The following is a 19,954-nucleotide window of genomic DNA, read 5'->3' as shown; positions in this document are numbered from 1 at the left end:
CTTCTAGATCTGTAGACAATAATTCTGACATCATCATCAGGATTAATAACAATTATTAGTATAATAACATTATATTAAAATCTATTTAATTTATATTTCAATATACAAATAACAAATATACAGCCATAAATCACCAACAAGCTCATCTTCAAAATATCAAGATATTACGACACAATTCTAATACATTTGTACCTTGACTTATTAGCTGACTTCGTTGTAATATGACCAGGCATAATGACTAGTCAGTTTTAGACAGTATTTAATGTGTCATGGTTAATGTCAATCAGGGTAGTAGCTAATTAGTTAAGTATTTAATCCATTATTGTTTATTTATGTTAATATCTCTAGGGATAATCCTGTATAGTAAATGTTTTGATATCAACACTTGAGCTTAGGCCACACAAAATAAATGTCTTGTTTCTCGGGGGCAACTGACAGCTGAAACTGTAGGGAGGGAGGGCGGTTTCTTTTTTTTTTTTACTCATTGATGGTGCAAAATAAAATTTGGCTATTGCTGAAAATTGTTGGGGCGGGAGGGCGGTCTTTCTTTTTTTTTTTAAATGAGAAAGTCATTACTTGTTTACGTTTTTGCTTTCCGTTATATTCAACTTTATTGTACATACTTAAAACATAAACCCAAAATCAAGTCTACTAAAACACTGAGACTGAACACTGACTGAAAGGAAAATAATTTTCCATATTTAATTCACATAATTATATTCTATTCCATTAATAGTTAGAATATAAAAAGGCTAATGTACATCAAAAGGCAAGTCATGAGGTCGCCCGACTTCGTAACAGCTATGTTGGTTGGCCAATGTGCCATACGTGTGATGTACATTGTATGTATTGAATTATCATCATTTGTCATGCATATGTAACCCGTAAGTTCCAGTAATTCAAAGATTGAAGAAATGAAATGAAATGGGGTTTAACATCCTACTGTTCTGCTCCGACGGCGCTAATGAAGACTGGCATACACCATGCAGTGAAATTTTGCTCAGACACTACCACTATGGCCTACTCTTGTATCGAAATGCAACTGCCAAGGGATCTTTTACGTGCATGCCAATGTGTACACAGGGCCTCAGTTTATCGTTCCATTTAAATGACTAGACAGCTGACCTTGTCATACCCTCAGTCCTGCACCACTGACAAGGGAAAGCCATGCCAGAAAATCCTGAGGAACTTTCTCAAGTCAACACCTGGAGAGAACCCGTGACCTCCGGGCTAGCGACCTAGTGGTTATAGTAATACATCAACTTTGGTCATTAGAGTTTGTTTTCGTGATCTTCTTCATTAGCCTAGATCGAGCACAAAAATAGGACGTTAAAATGCCATTTCATTTCATTTTTTCCATGAATACTGTTACATAATGAAGATGCAACAAACTTGGGTACACATAACAGTATTTTGTTATTAAATTCAACAAAACATATTGTACTATACAACCATATGCTAGCCCAAATATTGTTATCACTTAATAAAAACCCCAGAGCTCTGTAAAAGGAGACCACACCCAGTCTTTGCATGGAGTTAAATTAATAAATAAATATTGTCTAATTTCTAGTTAGAGCACAAGCAAAATTTCGATTTGTAAACCAGATTGAATAGACAGAACAGGCCACGAGTTCACAAAGCATTCTCAGACTTAAGTTACGCAAAATTGTTTGCCGTATTTGAACTAAAATATAACCCTTTATAAAACTTTCGTTGTTTTAATGTATCAAATACATCAATAAGAAATTATGTGCAAATTTTTGTATTTCATGGATAAAAGATATTTCTCATAAACAGTGATTAAAAGTTGAGTAAATTATTAACTTAAGTCTGAGAAGGCTTTGTGAACTTGGTGACAAGACATTTGCTGAAGAATATGTGTCTCAGTTACTGGTAATATTAAAAAAAAACCAACACAAAACACAAAGCAACAAATAAAAATGAAAAATGGCGTTGAAATAATAAAATAAAAAAAAAAATGAATATGAAAATGGAAGAACACTGATCCATGAAATATAATATATACATAATGCACAATGATTATTTGATACTGAATGCTCACAAACAACCAATCAAGATTCTACAAGTCTGTTAGTTACGTTGTTTTACATATCTTGCTGTCTAGTCTAAAACAACCAATCAAGATTCTACAAGTCTGTTAGTTACGTAGTTTTACATATCTTGCTGTCTAGTCTAAAACAACCAATCAAGATTCTACAAGTCTGTTAGTTACGTAGTTTTACATATCTTGCTGTCTAGTCTAAAACAACCAATCAAGATTCTACAAGTCTGTTAGTTACGTAGTTTTACATATCTTGCTGTCTAGTCTAAAACAACCAATCAAGATTCTACAAGTCTGTTAGTTACGTAGTTTTACATATCTTGCTGTCTAGTCTAAAACAACCAATCAAGATTCTACAAGTCTGTTAGTTACGTAGTTTTACATATCTTGCTGTCTAGTCTAAAATACAGATCTATATTTCGTTTCGTTTTTTTTTTATACTTTTGATGGCCTCTACTACATGAAGATCTGACCGGTTGTAGTGGAAAGTCTTGTCAGAGGTCATACAAGAAGCTTTTGACCCTATGATATCAGACATTTGATTAACCAATCAGCGTTGATGTTTCTAGTGGGTTAGCCACAGTTCCGTGCACATCACGCCAAAAACATGCCGTAACAGATCGTTTCATTGGCTAATCCCTTATATCATCCAGAACAAGAGTTATATAATTAGTCTTCTAGATCCTAGTGTAGAAAAGACAAGTAGAACGAAATTTTGAACTATAAGAAATGAAAAGAAAAAGGATCTGTGATAAATCGGATTGAATCATCACTTATTTTTACGCATCTTGCCGTCTGTTTTGTTTCTGTGGCTAAGGATTAATGACGTCATGAAAAAACAAAATACATGTACAGTGTATGCACAATCAACATTGAAGGTCTGTAATCTTAAAGAGTTCCAGCTTAGACTAAGATAGAAATGAATACAAAGGAATCTACCACAGTGAAATGTATCTTGGTAGTCACATTTCTATGGAATACAATTACTGCTTATCACTGAGCGGCTCTAGTCAGTAATAAGCAGTGATTGTATTCAATAGAATTGTGACCTGTATACTCCATTTCAATTACTAAATGCCATTGAAACAATTTATCTTGGTAGAGGTTTGACAGTTATATGTACCAAATCTGACAAATCTGAACAACTAACTGTGCTAATTTTCAAATATCAAAATCAGCCGATTAAGATCCCTGGGCTGTATATACCAAAATGAATACCACCATTCCAATTACCCTTATTAAACACTGCAATGAACAAGGGTTTTGACCAAAGTCCAATTTGCTCTGCTGGTCAATTTTAAATCCAGCCCATTAATGACCGGCAAAAGTCATCAAAAGGAGACGCTTGTCCTACACTGATCTAAAATCAGTTGCACAAAAGAGACTACTTTGTATTAGAGTGCAATCCCATAGGCATCAATCGTATGAAATCTGGTTTCATTTGAACACTTGATCCGTCTTCATTTCATTTTATCTTACTTGACTTTGTTTGACGAAGGATGCATTTCAATCGACGCCAGTGAGCCTCATGTTTTACGATAAAATTGATGAATTGAAACAATAAATACAGAGTAATGCCTAGTTGGGTTGACTAATATAAACATTGGAAAGAATGAAATAATTTTGAGGCAGTTAATTGATTTTAATTGAAAAGAAAAATCTTATTCGATCTAGCAGGATTCAATTTATCGAGCGGGAATCGGGGTTTAAGGCCCAATTGCCATAACTTTGTATGATCAAGAAAATGTTTCAAATATCAGACAAAATCAGATTTTCTTTTTAAATCCCATCATAATAAATTAATGTAACACTCCCTTTACTAGCTTTAACATCAAAACCCCCCCAAAAAAACAATCCTTTAAAAAATTACCCACGTATAAATTCACAACCTCATCAGGAAAACAAAAATCGTAAAATTATTGCAAAAATCCTTGGAAATAAACAGATCACCCATGTTGAAATTCACAACTGTATAATTTAAACAAAATTCTTAAAATTATTGCAAAATCTTTGGAAAAATAACAAAATTCACAACTGTGTCATCTGAGCAAAACCCTCTTTTTTCAGCTCCTTGCACTATTTTCACAACTAGAGTAAATCGGTCAATGATAAATTTGGAAGCTGATCACATGTTGATGTTGTATCCAATCGCTATGAATTTGATTCTTTTTTTATCGTGGACACTATTTGTTCATGGAGTTCATAAAGTTCCGTCACTTTGTGACCTAGTTGTTCCTGTAACTTGATTAGATCACTGTTTTCACGATCTTGAGATACGCGAGATTCGCCCAATAATCTCTGCAGATCTTCAACTTTGACTGATAAATCGTGATTTTCTTCTTCAAGTGTCTGAAAAATATAAATATGGGTTGCCAGGCAACAAAACATACGCCCACAGCAGCTAAGTCAACTAAGCCGTCGATAAAGATTGTCTATTTTACACTTTTGTTGGTAGTGGGTGCATTTACAAGACACTAACAAACTTAGGAAAGAGTCTTTTATAATCAACATCAAGTAGTTCATCAAGCTGATGTTGATCTTAAAAAAAGCATTCCTAATCGCTGAAAATCAATAGGATTCTTCATTTCATGACCATCAACACTATATATAAATTTAAAGTCAATTGGGTAATAAATGTAGCCTCTAGAGCATCAACAAACAATTGTGGACGTTGATGGATGTGCAGGGGTGATGACAATGTGGGGGTATAAAACTGAATAAAATCAAATAATAATGTTAAATGTAATTGCTACCTTTGTAGTCTAGTAATTTAAGAGAGAGAGAGAGAGAGAGGAGAGAGAGAGAGAGAGTTAGTTTAACATCCACTCAACACAAACCAGGTCATTTCAGGACTAACATATGGTTCAATCCTATCTCAATAATTTGCTTGCGTGTACAGGTCTTTAGCAGTGGGAGGAAACCGGAGGACCCAGAGAAACCGCTCGAGGTGGGACAGGCGACCCTATTTCTTGTCACATACAACCGGGAAATCGCTACCACGGCAGTTGACTCAATGACAGACCTTATGATACAACGCGCACATGCTAACCATTTGGCCATCCGCGCCCCCCCATCCCCTTAGTATAAGACAAGGTTCCCTGTGATATAATTTTAAAATATCTTACCTGAATACGAGATTGTAACGCTGTATTGCTATCGTCTGTACTACTCATATTGTTGAATTTTAACACTAACTCATCTATCTCCTGAAACATAAACAACAAAAAACAAATTATACAAAAAAAAACCTAAATTTTTAATCCTCCATGTGTAATGGAGATCGAGGCTAGCCTAAAATTCAAAAGCTAATATCTCGGTTCAGAATGGATCAATTTGACTGAATTTTTAAGCATATTCTATTTACGTTATCTAGTTTTTAACTATTATAGTGAGAACTGTCAACTCTTTATCTAATCTCCCATAATGCCCTTTTAACTTATTTTCTCGTTTATCTTAATTACTAACCTTATCTTTCGACTGTTGTATCTGCTGTAACTGCTCAACTTCCTGTTGTAATGACTTCACTTCCTGTTGTAATTTTTGCTGGTGACTTTCTTCCATTTCTAACATCTATAAAGATATAAAATAATTAAATTATGAGACAAATTGTACAAAATTTATCATACTAATTGGCTCACCCACCCAGGCCAGGGGTTCGATCCTGGTGATGGCCGCGAAAGTTCCTAAGGACTGACTTTCCAGCGTAATTTACATGAATCTGATTATCAATAGCCTTCATGACCACAATGATTCACGCCATATTTGAAAAAAAATATGTAAAGTACTAGCCTCCATCACATTCACAAACCATGTTGTTGGATGGACGGACAGGGAGATGACTGTATACACCCAAACTACATGTGTGTGTATAAAAAGTAGTTATTATAAAGTTATGTCAGAATTCATAACTTCAAATGTTTGGAATCTTATAACGAATGCACCATACATAGTTAGATTAAAACTAGTAATTGAATTGCAAATACACAAGGTTGATAAAGGCTAATACACAAGGTTGATAAAGGCAAATACACAAGCTTGATAAAGGCTAATACACAAACTTGATAAAGGTTAATACACAAGCTTGATAAAGGCAAATACACAAGCTTGATAAAGGCTAATACACAAGCTTGATAAAGGTTAATACACCAGCTTGATAAAGGCTGATATAAAAACTAGTATGCAATCAAATCCTGGTGGAAGCGGACGTAAAATACAACTAACTAACAACAACAACAAATCCTGGTGGAAATGTCAATCAGTATAGAGACACTAAGGGTGATATCGTAGACAAAAGCAAGCATTAATTGTCAATTTCATCATTAAATACTGCACCCACAGAACCACAAACTCTTTCTTTAATACATGTAGAGATAGATTAAGAAAAAACTAGTTTAAAATTGTTTCAATGTAATTTCATAATTGAAGTGCAAACACACAAGCTTGATAAAGACCAGAGAATCCTAGTATTATAAACATTAATTGTATTCCATGAAATTATGTCCTAATAAGTTAAATGTCAATTTCATCATTAAAAACTCCCCACAGACTCCCCCCCCCCCCAATAACTTTCTCTTTTATAGATTAAAAATAACTAGTTTAAAATTGTATTCCATGAAAATGCATCCTAATAATTATTAATAAGCTAATTGTCAATGTCATCATTAAATACTCCCTACAGACACACACAATTTTTTTTTCTCTTTGATAGATTTAAAAAACTAGTTTAAAATTGTTTCCATGTAAACAGCAAATATACAAGCTCCATAAGTACTACTTGAGAAATCAGTCGTTTGATAAAGGCTAGAGAATAGAGAAGCCTAGTCGAAACACGGCTCAGTATAATTAACAGTAATTGTACCCCATAGAATTGTGTCCATTGTATAAAACAAACTGACAAGCTTTACAAGATAAAAACAAATTAGAGCTACCCACTAATTCTCCCCACGAACTGAAAAGATTTACGCGACAAAAACAAGTTAGACCACTCACCTACATCACTAATGCTATAACTCCATGTGAAAAATTAACACCAACTTCCCAAAAGTTTACACGGCACTGAGGACATGGTAGTTAGTTAGTGAACTTGTCGATCAGTAACAGGGTTCTTATAAAACTTTCTGACACATCGGCTAAAACTCATGTTCGAATCGAGTCTTTGTTTTCCAGTATGATCGTTCAATATTTCATTGTTTGTCTCGCTGTTGTCAGTGTGTACCTCTTAACTCCTAAACCCATTCACAGACTCGTTGAACTGTTTACACACTTCTATGTTTCGGTCGGAAAACAATCACCTCTTGTAAAACTCAGGTCTTAAATCCCGTGGTTTTAAATCAAAACAAACAACTTTTCTTGTTTTATTTATACTACCGAGGAATGTTTTGAAAACTAACTCCCTCAAAAGCCGACAAGATTAAAACCATTCTCTGAAGTTATCTTGCAATTCTCTCAAAAAACAGCTTTTAGACTTTTAAGCAAAGATAAAAACTGTTTCCAATCACTTAACGCAGATACAAGTAGGCCTAGAGTATTAAACTCAAAGTGTTAAAAAATATCGCGAAAATGTTTAAAGAAATTCTAGACACAGTCTTATGGTACATGTAGATGCGAGTCAAATGAATGGAATTTGCTTTAAGGTCTCGTCAGGACTTTATCAAGGTTATTTTGAGACTAACATATGGCAATTTTAGGCAGCCATTTGTAAACAGGTTAGTCCACTTAAAGATATTTTAACCGGTCATTTTATATCCGGGTCAATTACAAACCGGGTAGTCCACTTAACAATATTTTAACCGGTTATTTTATACCCGGGTCAATTACAAACCGGGTGGTCCACTTAACAATATTTTAACCGGTCATTTTATACCCGGGTCATTACAAACAGGTTAGTCCACTTAACGATATTTTAACCGGTCATTTTATACCCGGGTCAATTACAAACCGGGTAGTCCACTTAACAATATTTTAACCGGTTATTTTATACCCGGGTCAATTACAAACAGGTTAGTCCACTTAACGATATTTTAACAATAACCGAAGATTTAAAATCAAATGGGGTTTAAAGTAGCTAAGTCTCTAACTCAATATCATCCAAAATCTTTGACATTGAAAAAACAAATTATTTGTCAATTTAAATGAACATTGATGTTGTCATCTTACCGGGAAAAGATGGACTTCTGATATCCAATATTTAAGACATAATAAACATTATACCATTCAGAATGCGTTTCGACGCCATTTGTAACAAGAGACTTGAAGAACGAGGCTAGGCATATTCCACAAGTCATGTCAAATTCTTATCTGGAAAGCATATTCATATTCTTATCTGGAAAGCATGCGCAATAAATACTATCGGGGTCAGCGCTCACGCTGTCGATCGCCATTTCTGCCAATTGCGATAAAAATATAATTTTGGCGATAAAATATTCAATTTGGCGAAATTTTTGGCGATAACTTTTTGCTGTATGGCGATTCTTTTTTACTCGTGGCGATAAATTTTTCTTGTCACAAAGCTTTGATTTCCACACTGTGCATACGCGTTACAGTCTATTGCACTTGGCTGAGACAGTTATCAATCAATTATAGACCTATCTTTTGTCTCTTGGTCAATCTCGGATTAGTGTTGATAAGTATTTGAAGTAAGAGTAGTAATAAACTAATTAAGAGACAAAAGATTTAATTATTTGTTTTCAAATACGAATCGGTTTCTCTTTTGATGGTTTCTATATATTCATAATGGCAGACACTGTGAACACTACTCGATCGATTTGTTTGGGACTATTGGATTATGACGGCTGTTTAGGTCTTTTGCTTACTAAAGTTGCCGGTATAGTTAATAAATGAAGCCAGGTATATGTTGTTACAGTTTATAAATTGCGTATATAATCTTGGGGTTGTCCTAGAAAGTCAATTATTATCAAATCGTATGCCATGGGTCGTAAGCGAAAAATTGAACAGTCGTCGTCAACGTCCGATAGAAGATTATGCGAATTTGTTGAAACTCGATACTTGTACCTTGTCCGAAGAAGTTATGGCATTTCGAAATTATGTTCAATTGTCTGACTTAGGTGATGTTACTATTACTGCCATTTGTAAATTTGCCGTAACCAAAGATGATTCCCAAGTGTTTGTGATATCAGTAAGCGCTTGCTTACAATTCCCGTGGCAACTGCGGAGTGTGAAAGGGGATTTAGTAGGCAAAATATTATAAAAAACAAATTCCGAAATTCATTAAAAGCCAATACATTGTGCAATTTAATGGTACTTAGTATTGGAAAAGTGGTTATCCTTGATTTTGAAAAAGTGTTCAAAAAATGTTCCTCTGCAAAGCAGAGAAGAGAATTGTAAATTGTAATATTTATATTGTATGTATTTATGTAAATAAAAAAGTTTTTAAAAAAAAAACTGATTTTTTTTTTTAAATTTTGGCGGAAGAAATATATGGCTAATAAATTAAATTGAAAAATTGGCAGAAAAAAAATGGAACCCAGAGTGAGCACTGATCGGGGTAGACTGGAATAACCAGATGCTAGAGGTTGCCATTCGATTGAGACTTCTTGTGTATTTAGCCGAACATAAATGATTTGAAATTAGAGTAAAAACGGAAACGATTGAATGTAAATCAGTTTATATACATTCATATTACATTATTATATGCGTTGCAACCCATTTGTGTCAATTTCTAGGTCCCAAATATTAGCGATTCAGCTCTTTTAACGTCCTACTTTTCATATTAACGTGTACATGGTACAAGAGATTTATTTTGTTCCATCCAATGGTTTAGTCATACATATATAAATTACACAATGTCATCAGACACTAATGAACTAAATCCAGACAATTTGGACTTTGTGCCAGAAACGTATAAATAAATCATTAAAACATGGATAAAATACATATCCATTATTCCATGCCGTATAAAATGACAAACATCAGATTAAAGATACATTATGGACGATTAGATAAAGAGCTGGTAGTTCTCATTATAATAGTTAAAAACTAGATAATGTAAAGGCAATTTGCTGAAAATTTCAGTCAAATTGATCCACTCTGAACCGAGAATTTAGCAATTGAATTTTAGGCCTAGCCTCGATCATCCTTACTAAAGCCGGTACGATAAAAAAACATAGTCATGATTATCCATTTTTTGATTTAATCATGAATGAGCATTGAGTAGCAGATCGGATCCTAATCTAGTAAAAATCGCAGGCTTGAAATGACATCAAGAGTTGATCATGGTCTGGATAAGTCAATTAATGTCTAATTAATAATTTAGATAACATTTCAGGCCTAAAGAAAGACCTGCAATAGACAGATTTAGCTCTTGCATAATGTATGTTGAAATATATAAGAATATAAATTAGTCAAGTTATTTCATTCACTGCAAGTGGAAATGAATAATAGCACCATTTAAATCTGGATAAAACATGAAAAATAGCGCAACCATTTTAGTAACCAATTGTTTAGTCAATGGTTATCTGGTGTAACCAAAGAAAATGGTTACGGAGAGCATAAACCTGCAACCATTTTTCTGGTTACGCCAAAATTTGAAATTTCGTGGCCTGTGTTTAGCTGTGCCTGACATTGTCTGTGACAGGTGCCTTATTTCCAGGCTTGATTATTACACATCTCAAGAGAATCCTGTATAGGAAAATTCAATTTTTCAATAATTCTTCAGGAAAGAAGTCGTAACCCATACAATATTGATATCAAGTGCCTAGAAGCATTTATTGGCACACTTCTAAAAATGTTTCCCCATTCAAACATGCTTGGCAAATGTTTGTCTTTCTATTGTGGATCATGTGGTATGTTTTTTTTTAATTTCAAGTTACAAAGATTATAAATTACCCCAAAACTAACATGGTCTCTTCAGGTCTCCAGGTAGACTGGCCTATTAATAAAATATTAGTTCAGCGATTTTTTGTCTTTCTTTGTCTTCTTTTGTTTTTCCTAGTCATTTTTTTTTTGTGTCTTTCTAGGTAATTTTTTGTCTTTCTTTTCACAGTTTTAGACTCGATCAAAACAATAGAAATCAAATCCATAATTGGTTAACATTCTGCACGTGTCACTTTTCTGTGAGCAGCTCGAGAATTTTGTAAGGGGGGTTGGATGGCGAAATGGTTAGCAGTGTGTGTGTCGAGTGGAGATTAAACTCTCTCTCTCTCTCTCTCTCTCTCTCAGCAATAACTGGGGACAGCTATGCAGGAAGTCGCGATTTAGATTACTTATAGCCTAGCAATTGGTATTTTTTTCTGTATAAATAGTATTAAATACAGTTAGGGATTTTTGAACTATATTGATCTACAATCGCTCGTTAGATCTGATTGACTTTAAAAACTGATTTTATGATTCCTAGCTTATTAGATGCTGGATTCCAGGCCTATCATATCAAACTGACAACATGTATATGCCCAACAGAAAGAATTTTAAAAAAAAATCAAATATCTTAAAGCATCTACGTCATAAATGTCAGGGTTCCATGGTAACCGATGGTAACCAATGGTGATAATCAATGTTATGAGAAGTTTAAGCTTTCGTAAACAATCAACTCAGTAGATATTTGATATTTTTTTCAATAATCATTTAAAATAATTTGTTTTGTGAAATACCGATTGTTATTCTAGAGAAATAATGTTTAAACAAGACAATGACAGAAGGCCAATAACAAATTTCATTTTTATATTAAACAAAAGCAATGATTGTAACCTTATAGAAGATGAAATCAAAGTTTAATGTTCTATTTTTCTGCACCAACTGGGCATGCACCATGAAATGTGCTATGATTGGGGAAATTGACTAGAACCAGGCATTGTTGTTTTAATGTATCAAATACATCAATAAGAAACTATGTGCAAAGTTTTGTGTTTCTGGATCAAAGATATTTCTCATAAACAGTGACTGAAAGTTGAGTAAATTCTTAAGTCTGAGAATGCCAGTTCCTTACTCCATCCCTTACGAGCTGCACCAATGATAAGGGGGAAACCATGCTGTAAAAAAATCTTCTTGGTCAACCAGCTAGGGCCTTACTCAAGGAGCCACGGTGGATCCTATGGTATTAAGAATCAATAAAAAGCCTATTTGAAGAAATAAGATTTAGATTTAATAACAAATTGTGATTTCCGAATAAAATGAGATAATTTGTTCAAGAATAGAGCTGCGAAGATGGTTTGTTCTCGGAGTGCTGGCCGACTGTTAATACATTGATTAATCAGAAATCTATATCTGGTTAAAATTTGTCGCTCAGGTATAATAACGAGGCCAGAGGGCGTTAATTAGATCAATCCTTACTAATAACTGTCAATAATTAATGAATTCAATTTGTATTTTGCGAATTATTTTAGTGTTATTCAGATCCATATATTGTATCGTTTTTTTATACTTTCTATGAACTACACTACATGAATTTCTGACAAGTTGTACTAAAAGGTGGAGTCATACGAGCGGTTTTTGACCCTATGACATCAGACATTGATTAATCAATCAGCGTTGACTTTTCTAGTGGTTTACCCACAGTTCCGTGCATGGTACGCCAAGTAGTCACCGTAACAGACAATTTCATTGGGTTTCTCAACCAAAACGCCGGTAATATAACAACTCTTCCAGATCCTAGTGTAGTGAAGACAAGTAAAACGAAATTTTGAACTATAAAAACAAAATAGGATCTGTGTTTTAATCAAATTGACTGTTATATTTGTTAGAATATTATGTGCAGTTGTGAATCTCTAATAATATTTTAGTGTTTTGTTTAAAGATACATTATGGGAGATTCGGTAACGAGTTGGCACTTCTCACTATAATAGTTAAACACTAGATAATGTAAAGGCAATTTGCTGAAAATTTTATTCAAATTGATCCACTATGAACCGAGAACTAAGCGACTGAAATTCCCCCTAGCCTCGGTCATCATTACTTAAGTCAGTACAATAAACAGCATAGTCTCGATTATCCCCTTAATCGCTAAATCGAGGAAAAAAGTTATGCAGTAAATCGGCTCACAATCAACTAAAGATCACAGGCTAGCGCTGCCATTTAGAGTTGATTATGTCCTTGATAGGTTAATTAATGTCTAATTAATAATTTAGATAACATTTCTGGCCTAAAGAAAGACCTGCAATAGACAGATTTAGCTCTTGCATAATGTATGTTTAAGTAACTATGAAAAAAAATAGACTACAGAAATATATATATGCCTAACACATTGGTTGTTTTTGTGAATTATTTTATTTATTATTTAAAGTTGCTTTCAAATGTACAAACTGGGTGATTTGATGATATATTTGGACTAAAAACATATTCAAACTAAATAATTGATCAAACATTTGCTCCAAATCCCTCGCAAAACATTGTATTCTCGAGGAAATACCCCAAGCTATAAAAAATCTATTTAAAGAAGCCATGTTTGTGTCACTGGCAAGCTGAAGGAGAATTCATTGCATATAAACTACGAAGATGTCTTTAATCGCTGTCCATCTACCATAAATATCGAGGCCAAAGTAAATTCTGGGATTATGCCCTGCCCTCATAATCTGTTGTATGTTTAAGTCTCTCACTTTTTCCACGTCCACTCACAATCAGGTTTATCAACATATACATTAAGCACTCCCTAATGAAAAGAGATCAGACGATCTATGCATGTAACCTTTGACATCACTCAAGCAGACAGAAGTAATTGTCAGACTGCCAATTAGTGACACCCTGTGCGCGCTCCAAGAATGTTTACCAGGGAATCCAGTATTTTTCTAGAAAGATTGGGTGCCTCTACTTTCCATATCTCAAAATTGCCATACTTTTATTGGAAATAACTACCCGATATATACTTTTGTGGGAATGTCTCTTTAATAAAAGCTACATTTGTTAGAATCTATGCAGTTGTAAATCTGTAAAAATCTAAAGCTTTTTGATTTATAAACAGAGAACAAGCTAAAAAGTATTACATGGTTTAACACTATTTGCATAAAGTGGAACGGCCATTTTGAAAGGAAGTTTCAGTCTGATTTTCACAAAATTTGAACTCAACTGTAATTACGGTGTAACTGTGATATATATGAATGATTTTTAAAACCGGATAAAAATTGTGACCTCCATTTTCACGAAATTCGAACTCAACCATCATTAGGGTGTAACGGTGATATATCTGAAGGTTTTTTTAAAATTGGGTCCACATGCCAAAATGCTGTTTTTCGTATAATCAATTAAGGTTCGATACCCCGATATGCACCAATAACAAAAGGAGCTGAGATATTTGGGTTATAAACATACATTTTAAGTTTCGTCAAAATTGGATAAAAAGTGTGACCTCTAGAGTGTCCACAAGCTAAAAACATGATTTTTTGTTACATGCCAATATTGAAAGGAACTAAGATCTTTGGCATGTAAAAATATATTTCAAGTTTATCAAAATAGGATTAAAATTGTGACCTATAATAGAGTGTCCACAAACAAAATATGAATGGACAGATGTCCAGACGGACTGGGGCAACAACAATATACATCCATATGAAAATGTGATATACAATAATTAATAGAATACAATATCCAAAAACCAAACACTGGATAAAACAATGTTTTTTTGATATTGTATTCTAGTAATTATTGTATATCAACTTACCTAAATATCAAATGCATCATTTTGACTTAGTCAAAATTGATCCCATCAAACCGTCTGTATTTGGTTTGTGTTTCCTGTTTCTATTGATTGGAAGTTTCACATGAAAATGTGGGCGTATAAAAATAAACTATAGTTTTTAACACCATTATTTGTTAGTTAATAAAGGCTACATTTGTTAGAATCTGATCAGTTGTGAATCTGTAATAATCGAAAGTTTTCTGCTTTATAAAAAATAAACTTTTGTTTTTTTAACACCATTGTTCTTGGATTAGGTAAGGATTAGTGGAAAATACAACATCAAAGGCAGTCGGCCAGCACAGCGAGAAAACACTGCGAAAATTTAAGTATGATAGTATGACAGAAGATATAAAAAAAAAAAAAAAAAATCCCTCCTGCATGTGATTTTTTAGAAGTATTGTCTGAGAGTCAGAGAGAGAGAGAGAGAGAGAGAGAGAGAGAGAGAGAGTTTAACATCCACTTGACACAAACTAGGTCATTTTGGAACTAACACATGATTCAATTCTATTTCAATAATTCACTTGCGCATAGGGGTCTTTAACATTGGGAGGAAACTGGAGGACCCAGATAAAACCCACGAGGTTGGATAGGCTACCCTACTCCTTGTCACGTAGAACCGGGGCATAGAAACCACGCCAGCTGACTCAATGACAGACCTTATGATGCACAGAGAATCAGAATATTTATTTTTTTGTATTGCCTTAACATAAGCACATCTTAGGATTTATCTACAAGACCGAGGCTTTAAACACACATAATATGTACATGAATCAATCATGTAAATACATGATATCCTAACATTGTTTAAGCCATTCTTTCTGTTTAATTTATAAAGTTAAAGTATTTGACCTCTTTTTAAATTTGTTTTTAAGCAAATTGTTGATCTGGCTATTGACTGACATCCTAACACAAACAGATCTAAACAAAGGTTGTTTTTTTTCTTAAGAAAACATCATTGTGGTATAAAAAAAAACCCAACTGAGTCAACTAAAGCTTGCCAGTACAAGGTCATTATATACTTCATGATTAAATGTGGTTTAAATGTCAAGAGTGAGATGTTTTAAAAGTAATATATTGATTCTGTACAAGGACATAGCCTTTTTATCCACCCGGGTTGACCCCATTGTTTAAATCCATCAGTGTTGAGGCCATTTTTTTATCAACCCCTGTTAAATCCTCTCGTCCACCCCTGTTAAAACCCTTTTTTCTCTAACGGTGTTAACCCTATTTTCTCCACCCCTGCTAACCCCTTTTTTATCCACCCCTGTTAATCCTTTTTTCTCCACCCCTGTTTAACCCGATTTTATCCATCTGTGTTAAACTCTTTTCTCCACTGGTATTAAAACCTTTTTTCTCCACCGGTGTTAACCCTATTTTCTCCACTCCTGCTAACCCCTTTTTTATCCACCCCTGTTAATCCTTTTTTCTCCACCCCTGTTTAACCCGATTTTATCCATCTGTGTTAAACTCTTTTCTCCACTGGTATTAAAACCTTTTTTCTCCACCGGTGTTAACCCTATTTTCTCCACTCCTGTTAAACCCTTTTTCTTCATCCCTGTTTAACCGTTTTTTCTTCATCTGTGTTAAGCCCTTTTTTCTCCACCAGTGTTAACCCTATTTTCTCCACCCCTGCTTACCCCTTTTTTATCCACCCCTGTTTAACCCTATTTTATCCATCTGTGTTAAACTCTTTTTTCTCCACCCCCGTTAAACCCTTTTTCTCCACCCCTGTTAACACCTTTTTTCTCCACCCCTGTTAAACCCTATTTTAATCGTCTGTGTTAAACCCTTTTCTCACTATTTTATCCATCCAACCCCTTAAACTCTCTATATCCATCTGTATCAAAACCCTTTTTACCCACCTTTTTCAATCAACCCATGTTTAAAGCCTTCTTTATCCAGTCTGTTAAACAATTTTATTATCCATCCGTGTTAAAAAAGGTTAAACCAATTTTATCCACCTATGTTCAGGGTGGAAATTAAATGGTGAACAAGGCTTGACTAATCTTCTATGGCAGGAATTAAACCTAAGACATTCTAGTCGACTACCACAGTTCCTCTTCCTATTAAAATATCTTCATTTATTGACTTACCTTAGTTTTAAGGCGATTACAGTCTTCTTTATAAGATGCTAGCTGTTTCTTCCACTCGTCAACATTAGACGTACTTTCTTGTAACGCTGCTGTTAAACGAGCGTTGTTATTTTTTAAAGTTTGTAATTCTACCTCCCATTTCTTAGCATTCCCTGAACTAAAAACAAAACAAAAATTGATAAGTTTCTTCCATCTTCATTAATTTATTTTTATGTTTCTATATTTAAATAACAATAGGCCATACTACAAAAGTATTCCGGGTTTCAGACAATACTTCTAAAAAAAAAAAAGGCTACACAAGAAAAATATTCTGATTTTTACTCTTAGACAATGTTTCAAAAGAATCTGATGTGGGGGGAGGTGCATGCTAGGCTGAATACATGATTATTGATAAGCACTACAGATAACTAGGAGCCACAGTGGCTCAGTGAGTAAGATGTTGGCTCGCTAACTTAGAGGTCCTGTGTTCCCCCTTGTCATTGGTGCAGGGACAACGTTTAGTCATTCGGGTCGGACAAAAAAAAAAACAAGGTCCTGTGTACACATTGCCGTGCACGTTAAGATCCCTTGGCAGTTGGAATTTGATAATAGATACATGTAACTAGAAAATAAAATAGTGTTTATGTTCATACTTTTCTCTACCAACCATGCTAATGAGAGAGAGAGAGAGAGAGAGAGAGAGAGCAAGAGAGAGATGGGATTTAACGTCCACTAGACACAAACTAGGTCATTTCGGGACTAACATATGGTTTAATTTCATTTCAATAATTCGCTTGCACGTAGGGGTCTTTAGCAGTGGGAGGAAACCGGAGGCCCTGGAGAAAACCCACAAGGTTGGACAGGCGACCCTACTCCTTGTCACGTACAACCGGGGATTACCATGCTAATGAAGACCGGCATTCATTATGCAGTGAGTTTATAAATCCTTGCCAAGTCATCCATCCTTCACCACTGACAACCTAGAAACCAGACTGGCAAATCCTGAGGAACTCCCTTGGTCAACACAAGGATCAAACATGCAAAGAAAATTGTAGTCCATAAAAACACTATAAAATCAATTGAATGCTGGATCTGAAGCCATACAGGTACACTTCCTTACCTTTGAGCAAGGGCGAGTTTTAATCGATCATTTTCATACTTGAGTTGAACTTCTGTTTGACTATTGGATGTTGTTGTTGCATTCTGTCCTCCCTGAGTTAAAGAGTTCCGTCTTTCCCGCAGACTACCACTGTCACTAGACTAAAGGAATAAACAAATAGCTATCAACAACAGGGAACACTATAGAGTTCAATCACACGAAAATCACAATCACTCCCACAAAATCCAATGAAAAATGACAATTGATCCTTGTTCTTGATCAATTAGGACCTCATGTATCTTCAAATATTAATATTATATAGAATATGAAGAAATAAAAAGATGATCTACAACCTTGTAATATACTTAAAGAAGTCAGTGATATATTCCAATCACTAGAGTTATTTCCCTTCACATGTTGGTTTCATAGGTAGTTTCATAGGTAGTGTCACAAACAAATTTTTGAATTAAAACTGAACCATATGTTAGTCCCAAAATGACCTACTTTGAGTTGAGTGAATGTTAAACATCATTTCTCTCATTCTCTTATTGAAATATTTGATATTTACCTGAATTGATGAAATACTGCTGTTACGTGAATGATGAACTTTATGGTTAATGAGTGGTGATCCTGTCTGATTGTCCGAACCACCATTTATTTCCTGAATTAGCTGTGACGAATTCTGTCGAGTTAAGTCTTTAATTTCTTTAAATTTTTCAATGAACTGAAAAGGAGAACAGACAAAAATTACAATAGAATCAAAACCGATATTTAATTTTTAAACGCTCATAATATCCTTCGTCTATACCAGTGATTCTCAATCAGAGATCTTCCTAAGTGTGCCGCAAAATTTTGAACGGCACACTAAGAAAATGCGAAAAGCCAATTGATCCCAATTGAGTATTCACTGGTGTCTACTGGTATGTTCATAGCTGTGGTTTTTTTTTAAAATTAAATTTGAGTCATTCTAGGTGTCGATGACTAGTCTGTGTCTACGATTGTATGCTGTCTATGACTTGCCATGTTTTTATTTTGCAAAATTAAAATATTTTTCATATATATTTAGCCAAGTGTGCCGCTGTCTTTTCATGTGTTCCAAGGTGTGCCGTTGTCAAAAAAAGATTGAGAACCACTGGTCTATTGGCTTGTTAACGTGATACAGGATACAGTTTTTTAACTAAGTTACATGTACCCCTTCTTTTTAGTAAAAATTGTTAATGTGACAGAGTTTTTAGCAAGATTTTTTTTTCAAATTTGGTGTCAAGCATTAGGGTCAAGGTCAAGAAAGGATGAACCCTATTGATTTTCAGCATTCAGCAACCTTACATGTATCTTCTGATACAGATTTATTGAACTATAAGGGAAAAATGCTTATCAAATTTTGTCTACATCATGTTATCCTTTCGGATGTAAGTTGCTCTCCATAGTTATCCTTTTTTTTTTTCTCAAGACATGGCTGCTGTGTCCGCATAGATCATATCATGTGGGTTACTAGCAGAATCTACTGATAGGGTGACCCACCATAAATAAATATCTCCATATATCTCGACAATTACGCCACAATACTTATATATATGCCAAGCCTCAAATCAGTTCCACACAATTATAGTCACTAAATAAACGATCATGTTGTACTTAATAAGCTATGACCATTAATCACGTATAAATAATAGACTGAAAACTGGTTCCAAGAGTCGTCCATAACATCCAGACACTTTTGAGTAAAAGATAGGTTACGTGCCCTTGTTTTGAAATTAGTCTCGCTTAACCAGTCTATCGACCATTCTACGTCTGATTGACAGGTCGGGATAATCAAGACTACTTTTTTACGAAACATAACAGAAAGCTAGAACAAGAAATTGAATTTAGAAATAAGCACGTTAGGTAGCTCAACAATCGTTTTAAGAAGCTTGTAAAAGTAAAATGAAACTACTGCTAGTATCATGTTCTTGCCTAACCTGAGTGTTTCAGAGATATTATTTGTACTAAACCAAAAGATGCCGCTCTTAACGGTACAGTTAATGATAAAGCGATTTAAAAAATGAAACGAACGTAATTTCTAAATCTGCTGTAATAACCAAGAAGCTTAATTTTACTGC

The 19,954-nt window shown here is 34.3% G+C and overlaps 1 protein-coding gene across 1 annotated transcript in view; it reads right to left on the bottom strand.

The window, feature by feature from the left end:
* Positions 1–2,923: 2,923 nt before the first annotated feature.
* LOC126819521 (homer protein homolog 2) overlaps positions 2,924–19,954 on the bottom strand; it is a 45,640-nt gene continuing 28,609 nt past the window's right edge. Inside the window, exons 4-9 of the mRNA XM_050547649.2 lie at positions 18,424–18,579; positions 17,877–18,016; positions 16,778–16,934; positions 5,528–5,632; positions 5,188–5,268; positions 2,924–4,411 (exon numbers count right to left, since the gene is read on the bottom strand). Coding sequence (XP_050403606.1) covers positions 4,214–4,411; positions 5,188–5,268; positions 5,528–5,632; positions 16,778–16,934; positions 17,877–18,016; positions 18,424–18,579 — 837 coding nt within the window. The 3' untranslated portion in view covers positions 2,924–4,213. The remainder of the gene's footprint in view (positions 4,412–5,187; positions 5,269–5,527; positions 5,633–16,777; positions 16,935–17,876; positions 18,017–18,423; positions 18,580–19,954) is intronic.

This window comes from Patella vulgata, chromosome 4, assembly GCF_932274485.2.
Source record: "Patella vulgata chromosome 4, xgPatVulg1.2, whole genome shotgun sequence".
Lineage (NCBI taxonomy): Eukaryota > Metazoa > Mollusca > Gastropoda > Patellidae > Patella > Patella vulgata.
Note: the sequence above shows the minus strand (reverse complement) of the source record. Positions and strands in the feature narration are given on the sequence as shown.